This window comes from Carlito syrichta, unplaced genomic scaffold, assembly GCF_000164805.1.
Source record: "Carlito syrichta isolate Samal-C Ts95f unplaced genomic scaffold, Tarsius_syrichta-2.0.1 Scaffold301952, whole genome shotgun sequence".
Taxonomy (NCBI): Eukaryota; Metazoa; Chordata; class Mammalia; order Primates; family Tarsiidae; genus Carlito; species Carlito syrichta.
The window spans coordinates 875,716-897,228 of NW_007246048.1; the positions used below are offsets into that span (position 1 = coordinate 875,716).

The 21,513-nt window shown below is 40.4% G+C and overlaps 1 protein-coding gene across 2 annotated transcripts in view; it reads left to right on the forward strand.

Moving 5' to 3' along the window:
• POU6F2 (POU class 6 homeobox 2) overlaps positions 1-21,513 on the forward strand; it is a 386,904-nt gene that overhangs the window by 359,237 nt on the left and 6,154 nt on the right. For both annotated transcript variants that reach the window (XM_008055780.2, XM_008055781.2), the window contains exons 6-7: positions 2,902-3,108; positions 15,202-15,370. In XM_008055780.2, the coding sequence (XP_008053971.1) occupies positions 2,902-3,108; positions 15,202-15,370 (376 nt within the window). The remainder of the gene's footprint in view (positions 1-2,901; positions 3,109-15,201; positions 15,371-21,513) is intronic.

A 21,513-nucleotide genomic window follows, 5' to 3' on the forward strand; every position in this document is an offset into this window, starting at 1 on the left:
AAATTGCAAACAAGATGCAGTGCATTTTCTTTTATTTTCCTTATTTTAAAGATGTGGGGTACAATTCAGGTTAGGTATACAAATGTTTATTATACAGTTACCCTTGTTGATGAGGTGTGCCCTCCCCCTCCCCAGCAGATTTCCACTACTGCCAATCACAACCCTTCCCTCACCCCAGGCAATTTCCTGCTACTGCCAATCCTTTTCTTATAGTATTATGATAATTGTTCAAGGTCTACTTATGAGTGAGAACATGTGATACTCAGTTCTTTGTTTCTGTGATAGATCACTCAGTATTATAGATTCTAAGTCCATCCACGTTGCTGTAAAGTTCATAATTTTGTCCTTTAAGGCTGTGTAATATTCCATCGTGTATATGTACCACATTTTTTTAATCCAGTCCTCTTTTGATGGGGCTAATCCTCCCTATGCATGGTTGGTTCCATGTTTTTGCTATTGTGAACAAGGCTGCAATAAGCATACATGTGCAGGTATCTTTTTTTAGAGTGATCTGAGCTCCTCCGGGTATATTCCCAGTAGGGGATTGCAGGGTCGTATGGAAGGTCGATTTTTAGATCTTTTAGGAATCACCAAACTGTTTTCCACAGAAGTTGTACTAGTTTACACTCCCACCAACAGTGTAGATGTGTTCCCTTTTCCCCCCATCCTCTCCAGCATCTCTTGTCTTTTGAGTTATTAATGATGGCCATCCTGACTGGAGTTAGGTGGTATCTCAGTATGGTTTTAATTTGCATTCCTTTGATGACTAGTGAGGCTGAGCATTTTTCAAGTATCTGTTGGCTGCTCATATGTCTTCTTTTGAGAAGTGTCTATTCATATCTTTTGCCCACTTTGTAACGGGGCTATTTGTTTTTTTCTTTTTGGCATGTTTGAGTTCCTTGTAGATCCTAGATGTTAGGCCTTTGTCAGATATACAGTTGACAAATATTTTTTCCCAGTCTGTGGGCTGTATCCCTGCTCTCTTGATGGTTTCTTTGGTTTTGCAGAAGCTTGTCTGTTTGATGAGGTCCCACTTGTCTCTCTTATCTCTTATGGCATGGGCACTTGAGGTATTGATCAGGAATTGGTTGCCAGTTCTAATTTCCATAAGAGTGTCTCCTGTATTTTCTAAGTGCTGATATCCCCCACTTTTTCCCATGCAGTGGGAGCCAGGTGGCAGGTGGAAAAGCAAGCATTTGGGTCAGCCAGACTCGGGCTACAGTCCCAGCTCTATTTCTTACAGACACCTCTGTTGAGAGACTCGCCTATGGGAAGCCATTATTCTAAGTGAACTAAAGCAGAAACAAACAACCAAATACCACATGTTCCCATTTATAAGTGAAAGCCAAATACCTGGTCTGGGTAACACAGACATAAAGATGAGAGCAACAGACTCGGGGGTCTCCTAAAGGGGGAAGCAAGAGAGGGGGCAAGGATTGAAAGACTACCTATTGAGTGCCATGTTCACTATTTGAGTGATGAATTCAACAGAGGCCCAAATCCCACCATCATGCAGTACACTCATGTAACAAACCTGCATGTGTACCCCTGAATTCAAAATACATCATTAGAAACAAAAGAGGGACTCAGCTGAATTTCTTGACCTCCCTATGCCCCTATGTTTTATCTAGTAAACGGTAATATCTACTTCATAGAGGTGTTATAAGAATATACATGAAGCAAAATCACACATGTGAAAACACTTCCTGAGATCTTATTCTTACTATGTCTTGGAGACCCCGGGCTAGGTCACCACAGTTCACCTCTGGGAGCCAACCCTTGAAGGCAACCAGCAAAGAAAGCTTCATAATCAACCTATGGTGTATGGACGCAGAAAAGCAGCCACACAGCAAACTGCATGACTTTTCTCTCAGGAGAGTCTACAACATTTGGAAATAGAGATCATATTTTTGGTTTTTACAGATTACATCAATCCCTGACAATGTGTGAATGTGGTCTCTATTTCCAGATTCTATGGACACCCTATAAATTTTCTGGTCCTATTCATGGTCTCTTTCTCCTAAGCACAGTAATTGGATCCAGCCAGGCCCCTCCTGTGGTCAGTCCACACGATCCATTCACCGAAACCAGAGGTCACCTGGATGCAAAGAAGAACCTCTCCTACCACCTGCCATGGAAGCCCCAAGCCCCAAACCTTTAGGCCCCAACTTAAAGCACATCATTTAAAATGCACTTTCTTTCTGATTTCAGTCCTCAGTAGTCATTTCACCTCCATTTTAAGATTTTCAGACATTTGTTTAGAGTCTCAGTTCTCTCGAGACCTTTAGAAAGCTTAGACCCCTTGACCCATCTGACACAGCTAGTAGATGGTACAGCTGGGAATGGAATTCTCCAGAGTCTGGGTTCTCAACCACCATGAGCACCAGGGATGCTAATCCAGCCAGAGATATCAGGGAGCAGCCCTGATCTTGAGAGAGTATGTCAATGAAGGGAAGGAGGAAAAAGAAGGGACATGAGAGAGCACACTGTGTCGAAGAAGCCCCTGAGTCCAGGACATGTGGAGTTTCCCAGGGCATGGTGGAGAATGAGGTTTCCCAGGTAGAAAAGAGCCTTGCATGCTGTAAGAAGTTCAGCTTCTGTCTGGTTCTGAGAGGAAGCAGGTGTCATGTTTATGCCTTAACTGACACTTGATTTCATTGTTAAATAAGATGGTTTTTCCCTCCCAGGAACTCAGTTCATGTGTACTTATCTCTTCTTTAGATGCTCATCCCCAACACCTTCTTCCACCACCGCGCCCTCCCCTCCCCCCACACCTGCTTGTGAATTCTGAGTTGGCTCCTGGGTAGCATCCTACAGAGACCAGGACACTATGTGGTCTTCAGTTGCATGTGCAGACCCTGCACGGAGCCAGTTCCTCACCATTGGGCCTGTCTCTTGCAGATTATTGGGACCATTCCACTGATGCCTAATCCGGGGCCATCGAGCCAAGCAGCGAGTGGCGCTCAGGGTCTTCAAGTGCAGCCAATCACCCCCCAGCTCCTGACAAATGCCCAGGGCCAGATCATCGCCACAGTCATCGGAAACCAGATCCTGCCTGTGATCAACACCCAGGGCATCACGCTGTCACCCATCAAGCCCGGTCAGCAGGTAATGGCTTCAGGCCAAGGCAGCTGTGGCACCAGGACACCTCTCCTTATCTCCCTTCTCTTCTTTAATCTTAATCAATGAAAAGTAGCTTTTATATTACAAAATATTAAATCTCACCAATCCAAACATATCAGCACTTATGAAGGATGTAGCTCTATTTTTCATTCTTAGTGAACATGGGCGATAACCAAATAACTCTCTAATCTAAAATATAGGAATATATTAAGTTATAAACAGAGAAAGTACCCTAAAATTCAACAGGTATGTATTCTTATTCATCTATGCTCATGATACTTAATTTTTGGATTTTCAAAATGGGGTCAGAAAGAAGCCAAGACCACTTATGCCTTAACTGTAAATGAAAGAAATAATTAAATTATCAAATACCAAGAGATCCCAAGATGGTGCTGCTAAAATGCTGCCTACAAATGAAGGAATGAAAAATGGGAAGTTCTGCTTGATTGAATTTCACTAAAACCCAGGATGATCCAGTTAACCTTTCCATTCAGATATCAACTGGGCACTTCTTATGTGTCTATGCTACAAGCTGAGAACACAGCACCAAAGAAGAAAGACATGCTCCCTAACCTTATGGAGCTTCTGGCAAATTTCAACAAACAGTTTTTTATAACCTGCTATGTAGCAGGCCCCTGATAAATGCTAAGAAATATAAATGAAAGAGAGATGCTTTCTGATTTTAAGGAATTCATTGTCTTGTAAAGGACACAGATATATAAGCAAGTCCATTGGGAGAGCAGAGAATGTCCTGTGACAGGGCAGATGTGACCACAGAAATGAGAGTGACCAACTCTGCCCAGAGAGTTTTGAGTCCTCCTAGAGAAAATGACTTGGGAATGGAGTCTTGGCAGGTGGGTAAGATTTAATCAGGTAAACAAAGGGCTAACAACATTCCAGGCTGTGGTAACAGCAGGCACAAAGGCAGGGAAGTGGGGAAGAGAGCAGAGTGTTGAGAAACAGGATAAAGGTTTATGTGATTGGAGCAGAGAAGAAGCAGAGGACAGTCATGGAGTCATAGAAGGGCTCTGTCATCAAGCTAAAAAGGATGGACTTGGTCTCTGTGTGATTTTTAACACACTGCATGTCATCTCTGTGCCCCAGTTTTCTCATCTGTAAAATGGGCTAAGCACCCATACCTACTTCACATAATGGTTGTAAGGATTAAATGAGTTAATATATATGAAATGGTTAGAATAGTGCCTGGCACAGTAAGCACTAATATACTCATGCTGATATGCTGCTGATGATGATGATGATTTACTCTGCAACCCTGGGAATTTACAGGAGGTATTTTAAAAAGTAAATGACATGCTCAGCTTTATTTTATTTTATTTTTCAAGAAAACAACTTAGATAACAATATAAAGATTGAACTAAAGTGGTAAAACATATATCATAAACAAACTATTTAGGAGACTATAGCAAAACACAAACAAGAATTAATGAGAACATGTTCTTGATAGTTGAAAATAAGGTCTGGAACCATAGTGAAGCTCAGGACAGGAGAGCCAGGAGTACATTTGTTGTAGTTAAAAAGAAGACACCGAGAGAAAGCAGGAGGAACAAGAGAAGAAACAATGAGCAGAAAAAGTATAAGAAGCAAGGGAAAGAAGACCAAGAAAACACCAGCCTTTAAGGGATGGAAGAGGAAAGAAGAGAGAGGATATAGTCGGATAACTAAGAGGGGAATTCCAAAGAGTGGTGACCTTGCGTCCAAGAGTTTCAAAATAGTAGTGGACAATGCCAAATGCTACAGAAATAAAATTAGGTAAAGTATTGAAGAGCCACCAATTCTCTTTTCCTTTGTTGTAATGTTTTAAAATCTGGATTGTCCCTGTTTGAAACATGTTTAAACAAGGAGCCTGTTAACTGAGTAAGTTAAGAGGTAAGAGGTCATTTGTATACCTAACTCTGAATTGCACCCTACATCTTTAAAATAAAAATTAAATTTAAAAAAAAGAAGTAAGAGGTGGGCAAGATTAAATCCAGATTTAAGTTTGGAGTGTACACTAAGAAAGATGGTGGAAGAGAACGACTAAGAGGAACAGCAAATTTATAACTGAGCATATGGTTTTATGTATACTTGGGAAACTGTATAATGCAAAGCAGTTAGCAAGGAAATAAAATACAAATGCAAGAGATGAAGAAAGCACAATACCATTCATCCAGAGCAATGCAAGAACATCCTTTCTGAGACCTCAGCCATTGCCTCCATTTGACTTCTGATCCAACCATGAAAACAGCCCATTCTAGTTGGCACTCAGAGGCTATGAATGGAAAATTCATTTGCTTGTTCAATGAATATAAAAGATCTGTTTAATAGAAATATTTATTGCCCACCTAACATGTGCTGGGCACTGTACCGGGAAACTAGGCTTCACTGTTGGGCAAGATGTGTATCATGATCTCTTCCTTTGTGGAATTTACAGTGCAGTGAGGAAGATGCACATTCATCAAAGATTTATACAAGTATGTCCCTAAGATCAGCAGTAAGTGCCATAAGGGAGAACTGAAGGGATCTACCAGAGTATCAAGCAAGGGTGCTTCATCCAGCGAGGAAGTCAATCATCAAGGAAAACCAAGCCAGGTCGGGATACAAACAAGTCCCAGAGACAAAGACCACTATCCTTTGGCTCTAAATCTAAATCTCCAGACTGAAGGACAAATGTTTCCAGCCATGCTCTTCCTATCCTTAGCTTGATCCCAGGCAGTGGGACTGTCCCTGCCAAACTTATTAAGGACTTCCCTTCCCTATGTCTTTCAGCTGGTTTATTGTACAAGGTACAAGGTTTTGTTTGATTCTCTACCTTCTAAATGGTTCCCCAAGTAAGGCAAGATTCTCTATCTTTCACTGGCTTTTTAAACCCTAGTTTGACCTGTTCCAACTGTGCTCAAAATTATCTCTGGGAAGAAAAATGAGGAGATAGGCCTGTTTTTGTACAATCTGCTAAAAAACTATTTCTGTCAGCAAAGCCAGTTGTAAATTGCCAAAAGGGTGATGAATTAGTTAGAAATCATTAACATTTAATATAAAGTAGCTCTCACTCTTACCTTGAATTTTAACGGTGGGTGTGGGTGATAGACTACTGCTGTTACATAAAATTGCAGCTCTAGACTTGAAGTAGTACAGTTGTCATCCAGGAGAAGGACCTAACAAAGAAATGGCAAATAAGAGGTGGGAAAGGTGCCACTCCTCAATCCCCTGCCCACAGCAAACATCAGTAATCCATTTCTATAGTCTCTTTCATGAGCCTGGACGTACCTCAGAAGCCTTCTCACACAGCACCTATCTGCCCCTAGAATGAAACCTTTTACTACTGTGGCATCATACAGCATTCTACTGGTCTAGCAACCACCACCACCATCCTCTGCAATGAAGAATTAGAGATCTAGCAACTGGGAAGAAACAGCCAGCATCCTGGTGGTACACCTTGCAAATCCAACAAAATATACCCAACCAACATGTCAGCTATGACCAACATCCCAAAGAGTTGGACTCCCTTTGCCTGTATATGTGCATGCACTTGTCTTGTATTTGTATGCTAGAGAACACATTAGCACAGCTGAAAACAGTGGTGTGGGAGCCGTTTCAAATATCCAAGTCACAGCAGGCACCAGTGGACCCACCCATCCTCTTATTCAAGGCATGTGCCAGTGGGCTATCCTAGTCCCAGAAAAATCCAGAAAACCAATTTTAAAATTTCCCTGGTCAAAACTACCAGGGAAATAGTGATATAAATGAATGGCTTTATTTCTTGGCATCAGCTCCAGTTGAAACACCTCAGATCATGTAGTAAAACTAACAAGTTGGGCAAATCAACAGGAGATGCACAAGTCTGACTCCTGGTTATAAAAACTGTGATTCTGAAGCTAGCAGATCATAAAATTCCCAGAGTCAAAAAGTAAAAAGCTCAAAACTAGAGGTATGGGATAGTTGTCTTCAATTTTTTCTTTAAATATTACCCTTTACATTGAAGAAATATAATATAGACAACCACTAAAAAATAAAGGATTTCTGTCATACAGTAGAGAAGTTTCTCAATTTATTTTTTATGTGATTTATGACAAATGCTTGATCTCAGAAGAGCATAGTTCTGACAGTAAAATATGTCGTAAATTACAGGAACAGAGAGTTTCCCAACTCATACTCAGAAAGGAAGTCCACTTTCATGGAGTAAAGTACAGGGCTCTCAGACCAGATGACGACCTGGAGTGATTTGTCTTAATTTAATAAAAGGGATTGCTTCTTTAATTGAATTTTTATATCTGCCTACCATTAATTAAAGGAGCCTGAATCTAAGAATATTCAACTTTCTTGATAGTGGTTTATCTCAGTGATGAAAAATGAAGTAGAATCTGCAAAGTTATCATCTAAAATACAAATAGTATTTTTTTTAAAATACACCAGTGTGCAACAGCCCTAGATATAGCTTCCACAGTATCCCATCAGAAATCCTTGGTGAGCAGCACAAGAAAATAAAAGTCAAAAAAGAGCTAGATGAAAAAAAAGAAATGAGCATCTTTATGTGCATGAAAAAAATCACTTAATGCAAAAAAATACTTAGTGGAGCTCAAAAGCAACATTTTGTTCCCGCCATGGGATTCTGCAGTTGCTGTGGTGTAACTGAGCGTCCCAAAAAGTCACAGTAGCTCCAGATCCCCCTGGTTTTCTTTCCCTTGATTGTCCTGTGACTGTGAATTAATGCTTTCTTCATAAGCCACAGACGTCATTTTTTGTATATATTTATTGTTTTTTTGACCAAATACTAACAAAAGTTAACAGGAGTTTTCGGTATTACCAAGGGAAGTGGAGACATCTGAAAGAAAAAATGTTGCAACTTGTATAATCAAAGCATTGAAAATTTGCAAAAATTAAATACCATAATATAATACTTGGAGACTGCCATCCATGAAGGCACTCAATTTATCTTCAAAAAGTAAGCTTGGTGCTAAAAGAAAACCAATGAGAAGCAGCTTATTCAAATAGGCTCTCTTAAAATGCCATGTGATTGTCAAAATCCATCCTTTGTTTTCAAGTGAATACAGAAATGTACTCACCAGTTTTTAAAAATCAGTGTCCCTTCTCAGCCCTGGTCTGAATTACTGATTCTCAATTTTTTCTCAGAGTCACTTAGAGTGAGATAGAAATGAAGATTTCCCACTCTCAAGAGATCTAAAATAGTATAAGAGTTTGGCTAGATAGACAATGGGTATATGAGTGATCCCAATGCAAAGCAGATCTTTGACCTTCCAGCCAAACATTCAGGCATCTCACTTCTCTGATCTCACCTGGACACTCCATTTTGGTCCATTCTGTGCTCCTGGCCTGGAATGCCCCTTCCCTGATTGACAAACTCCTGCTCATCCACCCTTTGGAATCTTGATCGACTGTCCCTCCTCTGTCCCAAATCCCTCCTCAGTGAAGACTCATAGTGCTCTCTGTGAAGTGTTCCTCCCTCATCTCCGTTTCTCCCACTCCCAAACCTTCCATTTATTTTCATCAGACTCCATCCTTTTTTGGAGTCTACATTTGAAAGGAAGGTACCAGACATGTTCAGCGTCATCCACACAGTTCAAGGCTGGTGGGTGCTCGGTCAATTATGTTTTATTTAATTGTAGTATTTCACAGTCTAGGGAACCAGTACCCCGGAACCATATTTCTGTGTCTTTCCAATTCTATGTCTTCGGTCATCTGCCAGTGTGTTCCAAATCTGTACCTGCTGGGGGCTTGGTAAATGTCAACCTCTTCCTCTCTCTGCTCTTTCCTATCTTATTATCTCAACTGCATTTAATCCCTCCTTTTTCTGCTCTGCACTCCCATCCCATCAATTGTCCCTGCTGACCTCTTGTTGAGTGTTCTACACTTGTTTTATGACTGCCTTGGCCTGCCCTGCCCATGTTTGGAAATCTCCACTAAATCCTTCTCTCATTCTAACTCTACTCACTCACTTCACAACCTCACAGTGCCTGGCACAAGGAATGCTGCAGTCCTCTGTCTTCCTTGGGGTCACTGGCATGTCTGCCATGCTTACTCCCCTGCAGACAGGAGGTGCGTGCATTGCAGCCTTACATTCGGGACTTTTCTTCCTACTTAGGTAAAAAAGAAGTTTCAGAGTCATGGAATAGAGCTGGAAGGAAAGCCCAGTAAGTCTCCTAACCCCTGCCAAAAGGATAACTTCCTCCTTGCTCTTTCAAACTTTTCACAAAGATAGCTAAAAATCTCCCCTCTATCATATTCCAGGTCCTTCAATTTTTTAGATTATCCTGACGTCAACCCTAAGTCTTTTAGCAAAGTTAATACTTGTGTTCTTGTCGTGTCCACAGTAAACTGAAATATTCCTCAGTAAGACTCAGGTATTCATTATATCTTCGTAATAAATAAAGACTTTTATTATATTTTATATATTATATTATATCTGCGAATATATTATATCATACATAACATATATATTTGAGAAACACTGGCTTCTCTTGTCTAACATAATAAATCTATTTTTTTCTCCTTTTCCAAGAGAAAATTCTTCCAAAACCTGTGTGGTTGCCCAACCCGTAGTAGCATCACCTGAGAACCTGTTAGAAATACAAATGCTTGAGCTTCAATCCTGACCTACTAAATCAGAAACTCTGATTTGGGGGTGGGGCCCAGAGATCTATGCTGTCACAGCCCTCCCAGTGATTCTGATGAACACTAAATCTTGAGACCCACTGATTTAATTTTTCTTCAAGTTATTCTAAGGTACATGTTTCTCAGAAAATGTCAGTCAGTTCAGGGAGAGAACCAATGCTCCCCTCGTATGATCTGGCTTTTGCGAGTTCCCCCTGGGTTAGAATTACTGCCTCCATTGCAGCTCATGGAGGATTCATTATGGCTCCCTGACCTATTTGTAAAAGGTCAGCCCTCTTCCATTTTGCCTTTGCAGATTTAGAGAGATTTTTTTTCCTCCTCAAATGAATTTCGCTATATTTAAGCCCGTTTGAATTTTGCTGTTTATATGCATTCCTTTTTCCAACTTATCTGGTAAATTCTGCATTTTATTCCATTTTCCAAGACGCTTGCCACCCCCACTTATTTTTATATCAGTTGTGGATTTAATTAAAATATTATTTATTCCAGAAACCAAAACATCATTAAGAATATACTGCATGACACATGGAAGATACATGGGGAGCAGTGGCACAGAAAATCAAGAAAGCCTTTTCAGTGTGCTGTGATTTCGGGCTATTTTTGGTGAATGTTAAACACCCAGGCAGTGCTACCCAGCACAAACAAACCAACGAAACCAGTGTGAGAGCCAGCCGGAAACAGAAAGCTTTTCAAACTCTGAATCCTGTCCTCCCTGTTTGTCATTCCACAGTGGGATCCACACCAGTTCTTCCTTCTCTGGATAAAGCACAGCCCCAGGCTAACATGAATTGTCCTTTCTCTCTTCTTTCTTGCTGATTCTCCACGCTCTCAGCCTATTGACACCTGGCTCACAGCTCAGAAAGGGGCAGGAAATAACCATATGAACTTGGACAGAGATAAACTCAAGCTCCTTTAGGCAACTGAGTAGCAGTGTGGTGAGTAAGAAAATTGGGTCACATAGACAGGCTACAACACTGAAAAGAGTAAGTCTGGGGTACTCCAGACAACCAGAATTAATTATATCAAGCAAAGGACAATCTGTAGGCTACTCCATCTGAGATGTGTCCCCCGACTACACTAAAATCATAACAGTATTTTTGGCTAATCCTCTAGCCACCCAAGAGTACCACGTTTCCTTAAAAATATGATATTTTAAATATTTGGGGACCTGCAGAGAATATTTTCTAAACCAGAAAAATATTTTAAATTTCTTTTTAAAAAATCACAAATGAGATGTGTTCACATAGATAGACCATGATGATCTACAGTAGGGCTGGCAAACCCAAAAGTGTAACTTACCACATTCTATCAGTTTGAACATATCTCATTTGTTCCCACACTTTCCAACCAGAGTTCCCTGCTGTTTCCCTGACTTGTAACTACTCATCTCCAATGATTTCGGAGTTGAGAGGCAGCGGGGCATAGTGGAGTCAGACTTACCAGGATTCAAAGCTTTCTTATACTAGCTGTGCAATCCCAGGTAAGTCATGTCATCTTTTTAAGTCTCTGTTTCCTCTTCTGTAATGATGTCACCAATACTCAACAAAGAGAACTATTGCCAGGATTAAAAACAATATCTGTAAAAGCATGTAGGAAGCATTCAATAAATGGTATCGATATATTTGGCCTTTCAAAATTAATGAGACGTCAGCCTTTATAAAAGCTTTTAAGTTTCACTTTCTTTTCAGAAAGGAAAAGAAAAAAGTTGGGATTTTTTTGGTGGTGGTTGTTTGTTTTTCATGTTTCTGGTAATTCCCTAACACCTTGCATTTTTTTATTTTTAGTTTTGTGTAAACTATTCCAATTTTTGTGGTCAGTTACACTTTAGAATCTAAACATTTTTTTCTTTTGCCAGTAATTATGCAATACAAGTGTATACTATTTTTGCAGTTAAGTCAATGCCCGAAAAAACAACATGATTAAATTAAAGTAAATGATATGTTCCTAGTTCTGCTCATTTTTAATATGCTGCTGTTAGGTTTGTATATTAAACCCCAGAATTGTTTCGTGAAGTAGCTCTAATCTCTGCTTTGTCTTTTCTTATTGATAAATATATTTTTAAGTGTAAGATTTCTAAACATTGATACACAAAAACATTAAACTAAGAATATCAGTAACATAGTGCTGTGTTTCATAGTTTACCTGAAAGAATTGTAGCTTTAGGGATGGACGGTAACAGAAGTGGTACCTCTAATGTCCTCTTTTTCTGAGGAAATAAATTATGAAGGAGATTATGAAAATCTGGGCTGATTTTGATATGTATAGTAGGCTATTCTATAGGGGCATGCAAGTGATTCTAGAATTTAAAATACATGTCTACACTGGCAATTGGAATGAGATATATAGGTTCCATTAGGATGGTACTGCTTATATAATCTTCTTAATTCTTGACAAGTAAGAACTTTTAGGAATGTTTATTGTTTTTTCTGAACTGTCTGGTTGAACTCTGGTGGCAAGCAGGACTCCAATGTCCTAAAAATGATTACTTTAGAAGAAAAATATCCTAGAAATCTTAGATTCCTTTTGACTCCTTTTAACCATGTAGACATGAAACAAAAACCTTTCTTTTAAGAAAGATTTTATTTTCCTTTCTAATTTCTTCTCTTGCACAGCTTAATGGATAGACCCTAGCTTGCTTTGGTGACTCCCAAATGAGATGCGGCCTAGTAATTTTTTCTTTACTGAGTCGTGTCTGAGGAAGAAATATTTAAATCGATTATTATCTAATCCAATTCCTTAATGGTTCTTTACCACACCCAGGGCCAATGAAATATTGATGGAATGGTAAAACTGAAGAGTATCTCATGATTCAGTAACTCAAAACTATAAAAAGCTTTTGCCAAGTAACAGTATTTAGAAGGACAACTCAATAGGTTACAGGGGGGTAGATTGACATGCAAATATCCATCACATTTTATTAAGCAAATTAAAATGGATTTAATTTTTAATATGTGTCCCTACAGTATAAAATTTACTGGATTCAATTGTTGATTTTGTGCTCAGCAGGTTGGCTAATTACCTTTGGCAGATGCTTGATGCATATTAATTTGGGTTCCCGTGTCGATTTTAACTATCTTTGTTCATAATCTAGCCCCCACTTAGCATAGCTAAGTAGCAATATGGATTCACTTGAAATGTAACTGCAGGCAATTCTGTGGGAGAGACAGAGTGGCATCCTGGGAAGAGTCCTGAACTATGCAGGGGAGGGGACCCTGGATTCTAGTGTTCAGTAGACACATGGCATTCGGCCAGTCATTTACTTCTCACAATCATACCAGGCATATCTGCTATAGAAGAATAGTGTGTGAATCAGGAGAGCCATTATTAATTATTATCACAGGGGACCAGAAGAAGAAAGATCTCCTTAAGCACATTTTAACTTGATGGTTAAAAACACGCTAGGGAATTAAAAAGATTGACAATCTCAAGTATTAATGAGGATGTAGAGTGACTGGAATTCTATACATTGTTGGTGAGAAGATAAAATAGTACAGCCACAGGAAATAAGTTTGGGCTGTTCTTAAACAGTTAAACGTATATTTACTGTATGATTCAGTAATTCCACTCCCAGGGATTTATGTAACAGATTACAAAAACACAAGTAGACACACAGACTTGCTCATAAATGTTTATAATAGCTTTATTCCTCATAGCCCCATAATAGTTCCAAACTGGAAACAACCCAAATGCCCACCTCAGATGAATGGATAAACAATATATTATATTCACATATAGAGAGTGAAATGCTATTCAGCAATAAAAAGGAATGAACTACTGATCTGGGTAACAAGATGAATGAATCTCGAAAAGAGTATGCAAAGCAAAAGCCAGATACAAAAAGAGCACATACTACAGATAACGGAGTGGTGGTTGTCTGGTGTGGGGAGTCAGGGGAAAATTGATTGCAGAGGGTACAAGGCAATGTGGAACGATGAGAAGTTTCTATATCTTGATTATGGTGGTGGTTTCACATACATGCACATTTGACAAAACTCATAAAATTGTACATTTGAAATAGGTATATTTTATTATGTATAAATTACATCTCAATAAAGTTTAATGGAGAAATGACCACACTCATGCAAACACACTGGGAAAGCAGTGGCACATGTGAAGAAGTTACATAGCCCTAGGCTGGCTCTTAGATGCGGAAAAGGTGGTGGACCTTCTCCGATTCTTGCCTGTTTGGGGACTGGGTCTCCCACAAAAGTTCAGGGCCTAATCTTATTCTGCTCCCAAGCCAACTGCCTTCTATAAAAGCCATGCTACACCTCTGTGAGCATGATGATGGATAGGAAATCACTTTGTAAACCAGAAAGTGCTATAACCAACCAACAAAGGTGGCTAACAGCTGAGGCTAGTTGTCCACCTGCTCGGGGCCCTGGGCTGCCTTTGCGGGAGGTTTCCAGAAAGACAACACATGACGGAGACATCCGTCCCAGGCCTCCAAGTGGACCTAGAACTCACAGTCGCTACCCTTTCTTCTCTCCTTCCTCTCCTCAGCTGAGCTCCTCTTACCTCTCATAGCAACGGTCTTTGATAAACTATAAAGGAATAGTGAATAAATGGACATAAAGACAGCCTTCCTTCATGTACACAAAATTGTTTAAATTAAATTAATTATTTCCTGTGGCATTGTAAGTAAAAGCTTGGGCCCTAGAGTCAGGCTTCATGGGTCCAGAGACCATCTCCTCCATGCCAGCTGGATGAACCCATAAAATTCTTTAATTGCTCTGTGCCTCAGTTTCCTTGTTTGTAAAAGAGAATAGAAATAGTACCACCCCACAGGCTGATGTGAGAGTTAAATGAATGCTCCTAAAACAGTGTCTGGAACAGAGTAAGAACATAACAGCTGAGTGCTACAAATATTAATGGAGATTTTTGTCCTGACCCCAAACCTTTTCTCTTAATAGACTATCAGAGAGCATTGTATCAACTCCACAGTAATCCACTCAGACTCCTGAGCCTGGGAGAGCAGAAAGTTCCCATATACATCAGCCTAAATTGGAAATTTTCCAAAACTACCAGCTACGTAAGATAAGATGGTGGGGCACAGCCACAACTTTAAGTTTGTTTCGCATTCCAAGTTGATTGTGCCATATTTTATCTAGACATACTTGAGAAGCCTGTCAAGTGTGCTGTGATTACATGAACAGGCAGAAAGAGTCCAGCCACAAGCCAGGGTTGAGAAATGCAGAAAATTGGGTGTTCTAGCAAGCCAAGAAGGGAATTAATAATATATTTAAAATTACGAATAAAATGCCTGTCAAGCAAGTGGTGACATATTATACACAAAAAATCCCTGCCTGTTGTGTACAGCATGCACTCTCCCTGAGAAGTATATATTCTTGGAAATAAAATGCTTCAACCCCAGATAAAACTTCTGTTCCCTGGCATTTTCCCCCTAACTTTTCATTCATGTGTGTATTTTTTACATCCCCCCCCATGTAGCTCCACCAACCCTCCCAGACGTCAGTGGGTCAAGCAGCCTCCCAAGGCAGCCTTCTACACCTGGCTCATAGCCAAGCATCCATGTCTCAAAGTCCCGTCCGGCAGGCTTCCTCTTCTTCCTCCTCATCCTCCTCTTCTTCAGCTTTGAGCGTGGGCCAGTTAGTCAGCAGTAAGTATCCTTTCTGGCTCGGTTTAAATCATGGTGGCCTTCTTGTTGCCGAATTGCAATGCCTGTCAATCTCTCTCTCTCTCTCTCTCTCTCTCTCTCTCCCTCCCTCCCTCCCTCTCTCCTCTTCTCCCTTCTCTCCCTCCTTCAACCCTGCAGAGGAATCTCCTGGCACTGCTTAGACCAATATTGGGATGAAGCTTGTGCCCAGGGCCAGATGGTTCCTGAGGGAAGCAGGCCCCCAAAGCACACCCCCTGAATTAGTGCATGTCAGGGGCCAGGTTCTGTCTTAAGTGGCTCTTCATGTGCTGAGTCAGGCCTGCCACTTCAGAAGGTAGAAACTGATCAGCTTGCGGGGCATGAGCCACATGGCTCACAACTGAAATAACCAACAACAGGCACTCAGCCGGAGGGTCAAGCTGCTTTTTCTGTGTGTTTGAAGTCCCCTGCCGTTCTATTTGTAGGTGTCAGAGGAAATAAAAGAGAGCATGCCTGTGGGCGGGTGGGTGTGTGTGCACAATGAGCCGCCTCCAGTGGCATGTGGGGGTAGCTGCGTGGGCTGGAATCAGATGGGAAGCCTCTGGGCAACCATTCATAAAATAGAATAGGCCTGCAAGCCTGCCTCCCGGACCAGGTCATATATATTTTTAGAAATAGTATTTGGTCCTAGGTCAAGATAGCAGATTTATCACATGCAAATAGAAGCGTGTTGAGATGAAGGGGACAACGGTCTGATTTAATGTCAGTCATTTGCCTTTTGTGCAATTTTTACTTATATATAAAATTGCAGAACATGTGTATAGATTGCAGTTCACCAGGGACCAAAAGTCCAGTAGCTATGAGTTTAAAAAGCTAAAGCACTTCAAAGACATCTCTGGCATAAAACAAGGACACATGTGAGGATCTGCATTTGGTCAAGTGTCTTGAATGACCTGTTATAACAGAAACAATAGGATCTTCACATGATGGGGCAAATCTGGTAATGCGAAGCAAAATAGAGGGTTGCCCTGTCCTCCCCCCACAATCTCCCTCAAAATAATTATATTTGTTTGTGTATAAATATGTATATTTATATTATGGATAATTTAAGTAAGAAAGATACCGGTGGGTGGAAAAAGAAAATGGAATGAGGCTTTCCAGAAAAATGTTAAAATGCCCAGCACTTCAGTGGACTAGTCTGGATGCTCTTGATCTAAAAGATGGGTCAACACCGGTTTCAGGGTATATATGCAGTTTTCCATTAACTGTGTTTTAGGTCGTTTAGATATACAATCCTCTCCATTTGAATCAGAAACCCTCATCTTAAATAAAATCATTAATAAAATTAATTTAATTACAGTCAGACTTTTACCAATTAAAAAAAGCCCTTCCTAGGGTTGTTATGGAAAAAGAGTCAACTTTATTCTAATTCAATATTCTATACAAGTTTTATCAAAATGCTCTCTTTCTAAATGGCAGCAAGGCCATAAATTTAGGATAATCCTAAAAGAAACGAGACCAAAATTAAGCCTCTTATAAAGAAATAAGTTAAATATGAAATAAAAGCACAAACCACCCCCACTAAAACAGTGCTTTTCACAAGCCAAGTAATTAATGCATGTTCGATGAATATAAAAGTTGAATAAATAGATGGGTAGACAGCAGATAGACAGACAGGTGAAACTAGACACTTATCACAAACTGATCAGGAAAGTATTCATCTTTTTGAGATATCAGTAACAGAACTACTTATTGGACCAGATGGAATTTCAATTGTACAGTGAGCAGTAGGACATCTAAGTTCTAGGTTTATGATGAATGAACTGCGTTATGTATTATGCATTCTTGATGTGAAATATGCAGACTTGGGGGAGAGAGACTCTTGCCACTTGCCCTGGAAGCAAGAAGCTCCAAACTCGTATGCAGAGCCTGAATGAGGAGACCATGCTAACTCCACAATCTCCTCCAGCAGGCATGATAGGGTCTAGCAGTGACAAAGGGGTTAGACTCTACACAAACCCATTGTTGGACTTCCAGTTGCTACAGATTTGCAACATGTTTAATTACATCTCGTCTCTCTCAAAACCCAATTATAGAACGAATAATTATATCCTCTGGCTCTATAATTTGCTATGCTGGCTTACAGAACTCAAGAAAACACCTTTACTGGTTTATTATAAAGAATATGATAAAGAATACAGATGAACTGCCAGATGAAGAAGTTCACAGGGGGAGGTTTGAAAGGATCCCAAGCACAAGAACTTCTGTCCCTGTCGAGTTGGCATGTATCATCCTCTTGGCACTTGAATGTGGCACTTAGCACTCACCAACCTGGGAGGCTCTCTGAATTCCAGACTTTAGTGATTTTATGGGGGCTTCATCACACAGGCATGGTGGATCATTAACTCAATAATCCAGCCCCTTCCCTCCCTTGAGGATGGAGGTGGAGCTTGACGTTCCAAGCTTGTAATCATAGCTTAGTCTTTCTAATGACCAGCCACCATCCTGAAGCTATCTTGGAGCCCACTAAGAGTCACCTCATTGGAACAAAAGATGCTCTTATCGCCTAGAAAATTCCAAGGGACTTAGGAACTCTGTGTCAAAGGCTAAATATTAGAACAAAAGATATTCCTAGTACTTCTGTTTCTTAGGAAATTACAAGAATTTTAGGAGCTCTACATCAGGAACCAGGGATGAAGACCAAATATGTATTTGTTATTACATCAAGACCATGGCCAGTGAGTTCTCTTTGTCATTGTCAAATGACAAATGTTGGATGACCAGTTATATGCTAGATAAACTAGAATAGGTAGATCATACACAAATTTTGCCCACTCTAAGCAAAGCAATGACAAGTTAATACCTTGGCAATGATAACAGTATCTTCACATGCAAAGAACAGCACATTTGGTCTCAGAATTACCAAATTTGTATACTTTTTGGAATATTTGCACAAGACCTGTTAGTAGCACTTATACATTTTGCCCTGTGTTAAAACGTGCTCAGTCTCCAGAGTCATCAGAGGTAGATATAGTTTCTGTAAGTAAGATTTTTAGAAAGTCTAGAAGGAAAGTCAAATTACTTTAAAAATGTCCCAATTTGATTTAAGATTTGCAGTGTATTGTTTAGAAATAGATAGAATTGGGGTTTTTGATTGTTTGGTGTGTGTTTGTTTGTTTGTTTGTTTTCCAGGATACTTTTTCAAAACCCCTAAGCTCATTGATCCTTACACAGCAAAGGACTTATAGCTAGTCCCAGAAAAAACAAAACTATAAAGTGGACATAAAGGTGCGTGACAAAAAAAAAAAAGGTGCATGATGATAGCAGATAGCACAGTGAAATCCCTGATTCACAACTCATGCCATTTTCCACAACCCAATGAAGTCACCATATTGCGAGTACATTGTTCTCCCAAATTGCATTGCACATTCCCCAATGGTTTCTCATTTCTCAGAAATATTTGGTAAATATGCCCATTATTGGCTGTGCAAATAACACTAAAAAGTAGGTGGATGTTTACATAAAATAGTTAATCCATGCTTTTGGCAGTTTCTTTAAAGATGCATACCATTCCCATAACAATCCCATAAACAGGGATTATAGAAAAATGATGTTGATGCTTAGTGACTGCTCAGCCCATTTAGCAACACTTTGCACTGATACCTAGGATAACAATGAGAAGGAGCTCAATTTGAAACACAAGCAAACAAACAAAAGCAAAACACCTGTCCTGATTAGTGCATCCTAAACACTCAACTCACTATGGGCCCAGTGGTCATGCACCCAGATACTGCAAAGCTAGTTTGCTTTCGCACAATTTGCATTTAGCTCCCATAGAAATCTTTTTATTTTTCAGCCCATGCCTTCTAGATTTGATTTGGAAGACATCATCATTATAAAACACTGCCAATTTTCAACAACAGTTTCTCCTAAATCTCCAGGCCAGTTAATCCCTCTGTAGGTTGATCAAGCATCAGACTCAGGGTGGCCCCTGGCCATAACTACTATTGCTTTTGGGCCATACATTTAATATATTGAGCTGACTTAACCTGAGCAAACATCTGTAAAAGATGTCACTTCCTCCTCAATCCAGAAAACTCCCAGATTGGATTGCTCTAGAGCTGGTTAAAGGTGTTGGATCCACCTTGTGAGACATCTGAGGCTTCTTCCTGAAGTCCTCATCAAGGTGGCCTCAGATTCATCCTTAAAAAGAACTCAACCTCCCCAGGGCCAGGAGAATGGAAGACAGAAAGCCAGGTTGACTTATCCCAGAGCAGAATGTCAAACTCTTAAGAAAGATTGAGAGCTCAGGTGACATTCCAAGGAAGCCTCTTGTTTTCCTTCCTCTAGATGAAAAGAAAGTTTCCCTTAAGGAAGGCAAACTGTGCCACAGTAAAACACAGTGTGTCGTAATCAAGTTTAAGACAGAACTCTGGGATTTAAAAAATATATATATTAATCTTTTGAATGGTTCAAAACATCTTACAGATACCATCTAATGAATTCTCCCAATGTGTGAAGATAAGTTCTGTATGTTGCAATCGAGTAAAACCAATGTTTGTCTAGGAGTGAACTCCTTCTTTGGGTAGGGAAAATTTGTACTCTGGGAACCCATGGAGCAAAACCATAATAATGCATTTTACCATCTGAGTTCTATGGGAAAAGACACTAATATTAAGAAAACTGAGTAGCTCACTTTTAGCAATCAACAAATTACACAAAAAGGTGCTGAGTTCCCCTTCCTGGGCTTTTGTCCAGTAGACCAGGGGCCCCCTAATTATCCTAATTATCTTCATTTCCTCATGACATTTTAATACCATAGGTATAGTGCATATATCTGTTCTATTGATGTACTATAGCCTCTCAGGGGCTAGACTATTGTATTATCTAAGTCTTTTCCTTCCTCCCTCTCAGAATCAACTCAGCTCCATCAGAAACGCATGCTCTAAACACAGGGTCACAAAGGCTAAGCAGACAGCAGGTCCAAGGCGGCTGGGTGAGGAGTTGAAGAAGCAGCCAGAATCAGCTCCAGCTGACTAGGCGTTACCAAGGGCAAATGCACATCCAGTGCAGCCAAATCTAACACTTCAAAGAATGTGGATGATCTAGATTTTTTTTTTTTTTTTTTTTTTAGAAATCTATATTTACGGCCAGGCACAGTGGCTCAAGCTTGTAATCCCTGCACTTTGGGAGTCCGAGGCAAGAGGATTGCCTGAGCCCATGGGTTTGAGAACAGCCTGGGCAACTTGGCGAGACCTCGTCTCTACAATAAATCAAAAATTAGCTGGGCATGGTAGCACATGCCTGTAGTTCTGGTTACTTAGAAGACTGAGGCAGAAAGATTGCCGGAGCCCAGCAGGTCAACGCTGGGGTGGCCGTGAGCGTGCCACTACTCTCCAGCTTGAGCAACAGAGTGAGACTCCAACTCAAAAAAAAAAAAAGAAAAAGAAAAAGAAAAAGAAAGAAAGAAATCTATGTTTACCTGTTGGCAAGTAATTTTTTTAAATTGTAAGCTCTGGGAAAGCTGGGTTTTATTTACAAACTCCTCATTTGCAACTTCTGTTCTAGGGATGTTTTCATGAGGAAATGGGAACAGAGGCTCCAGGCTACTGAGTGCTGGATGTGACCTTCCACAATCTTTAGTGAGCTCCAGAAGCCCCTGCAGGCTGCTGTGCTAGTGGGGTTTAAGATCCAGAGTGCAGATTTCTACCAGGGACAACCAAACAAGTCTTTCATTAGCCAAGTGTTGCCAGCCTTCTGGGGAGAGTTTTGGACAAAGGCAGGATTTTGATTCATTTAAACAGCCAAACCAGTTTTATAGTCACACACACACACACACACACACACACACACACACACACACACACACACACACACACCCAACACCCCCTCATCCATGTCCATGCACTTGGATTCTCAATGTGCTGTACTGCAATATTCACCACTCCTAGCACGAGCTCCTACTCACTCTACCAACCTTGCACCTCCACTCCCATGTTCTGCTCCTTCCTGGGTCTGTGCCTGTCTTCACACTGTGCCTACTGACCAGAATATGGCCCTTCCATTCTCTGAAAGCTGCCCATTGGGGAAGACACAGAGAAATCCTCCCTCTTGTCTCCTCTCCTGTCTTTGTGCACCTGGTATGGGTGTCACACCATTAGTTCTTG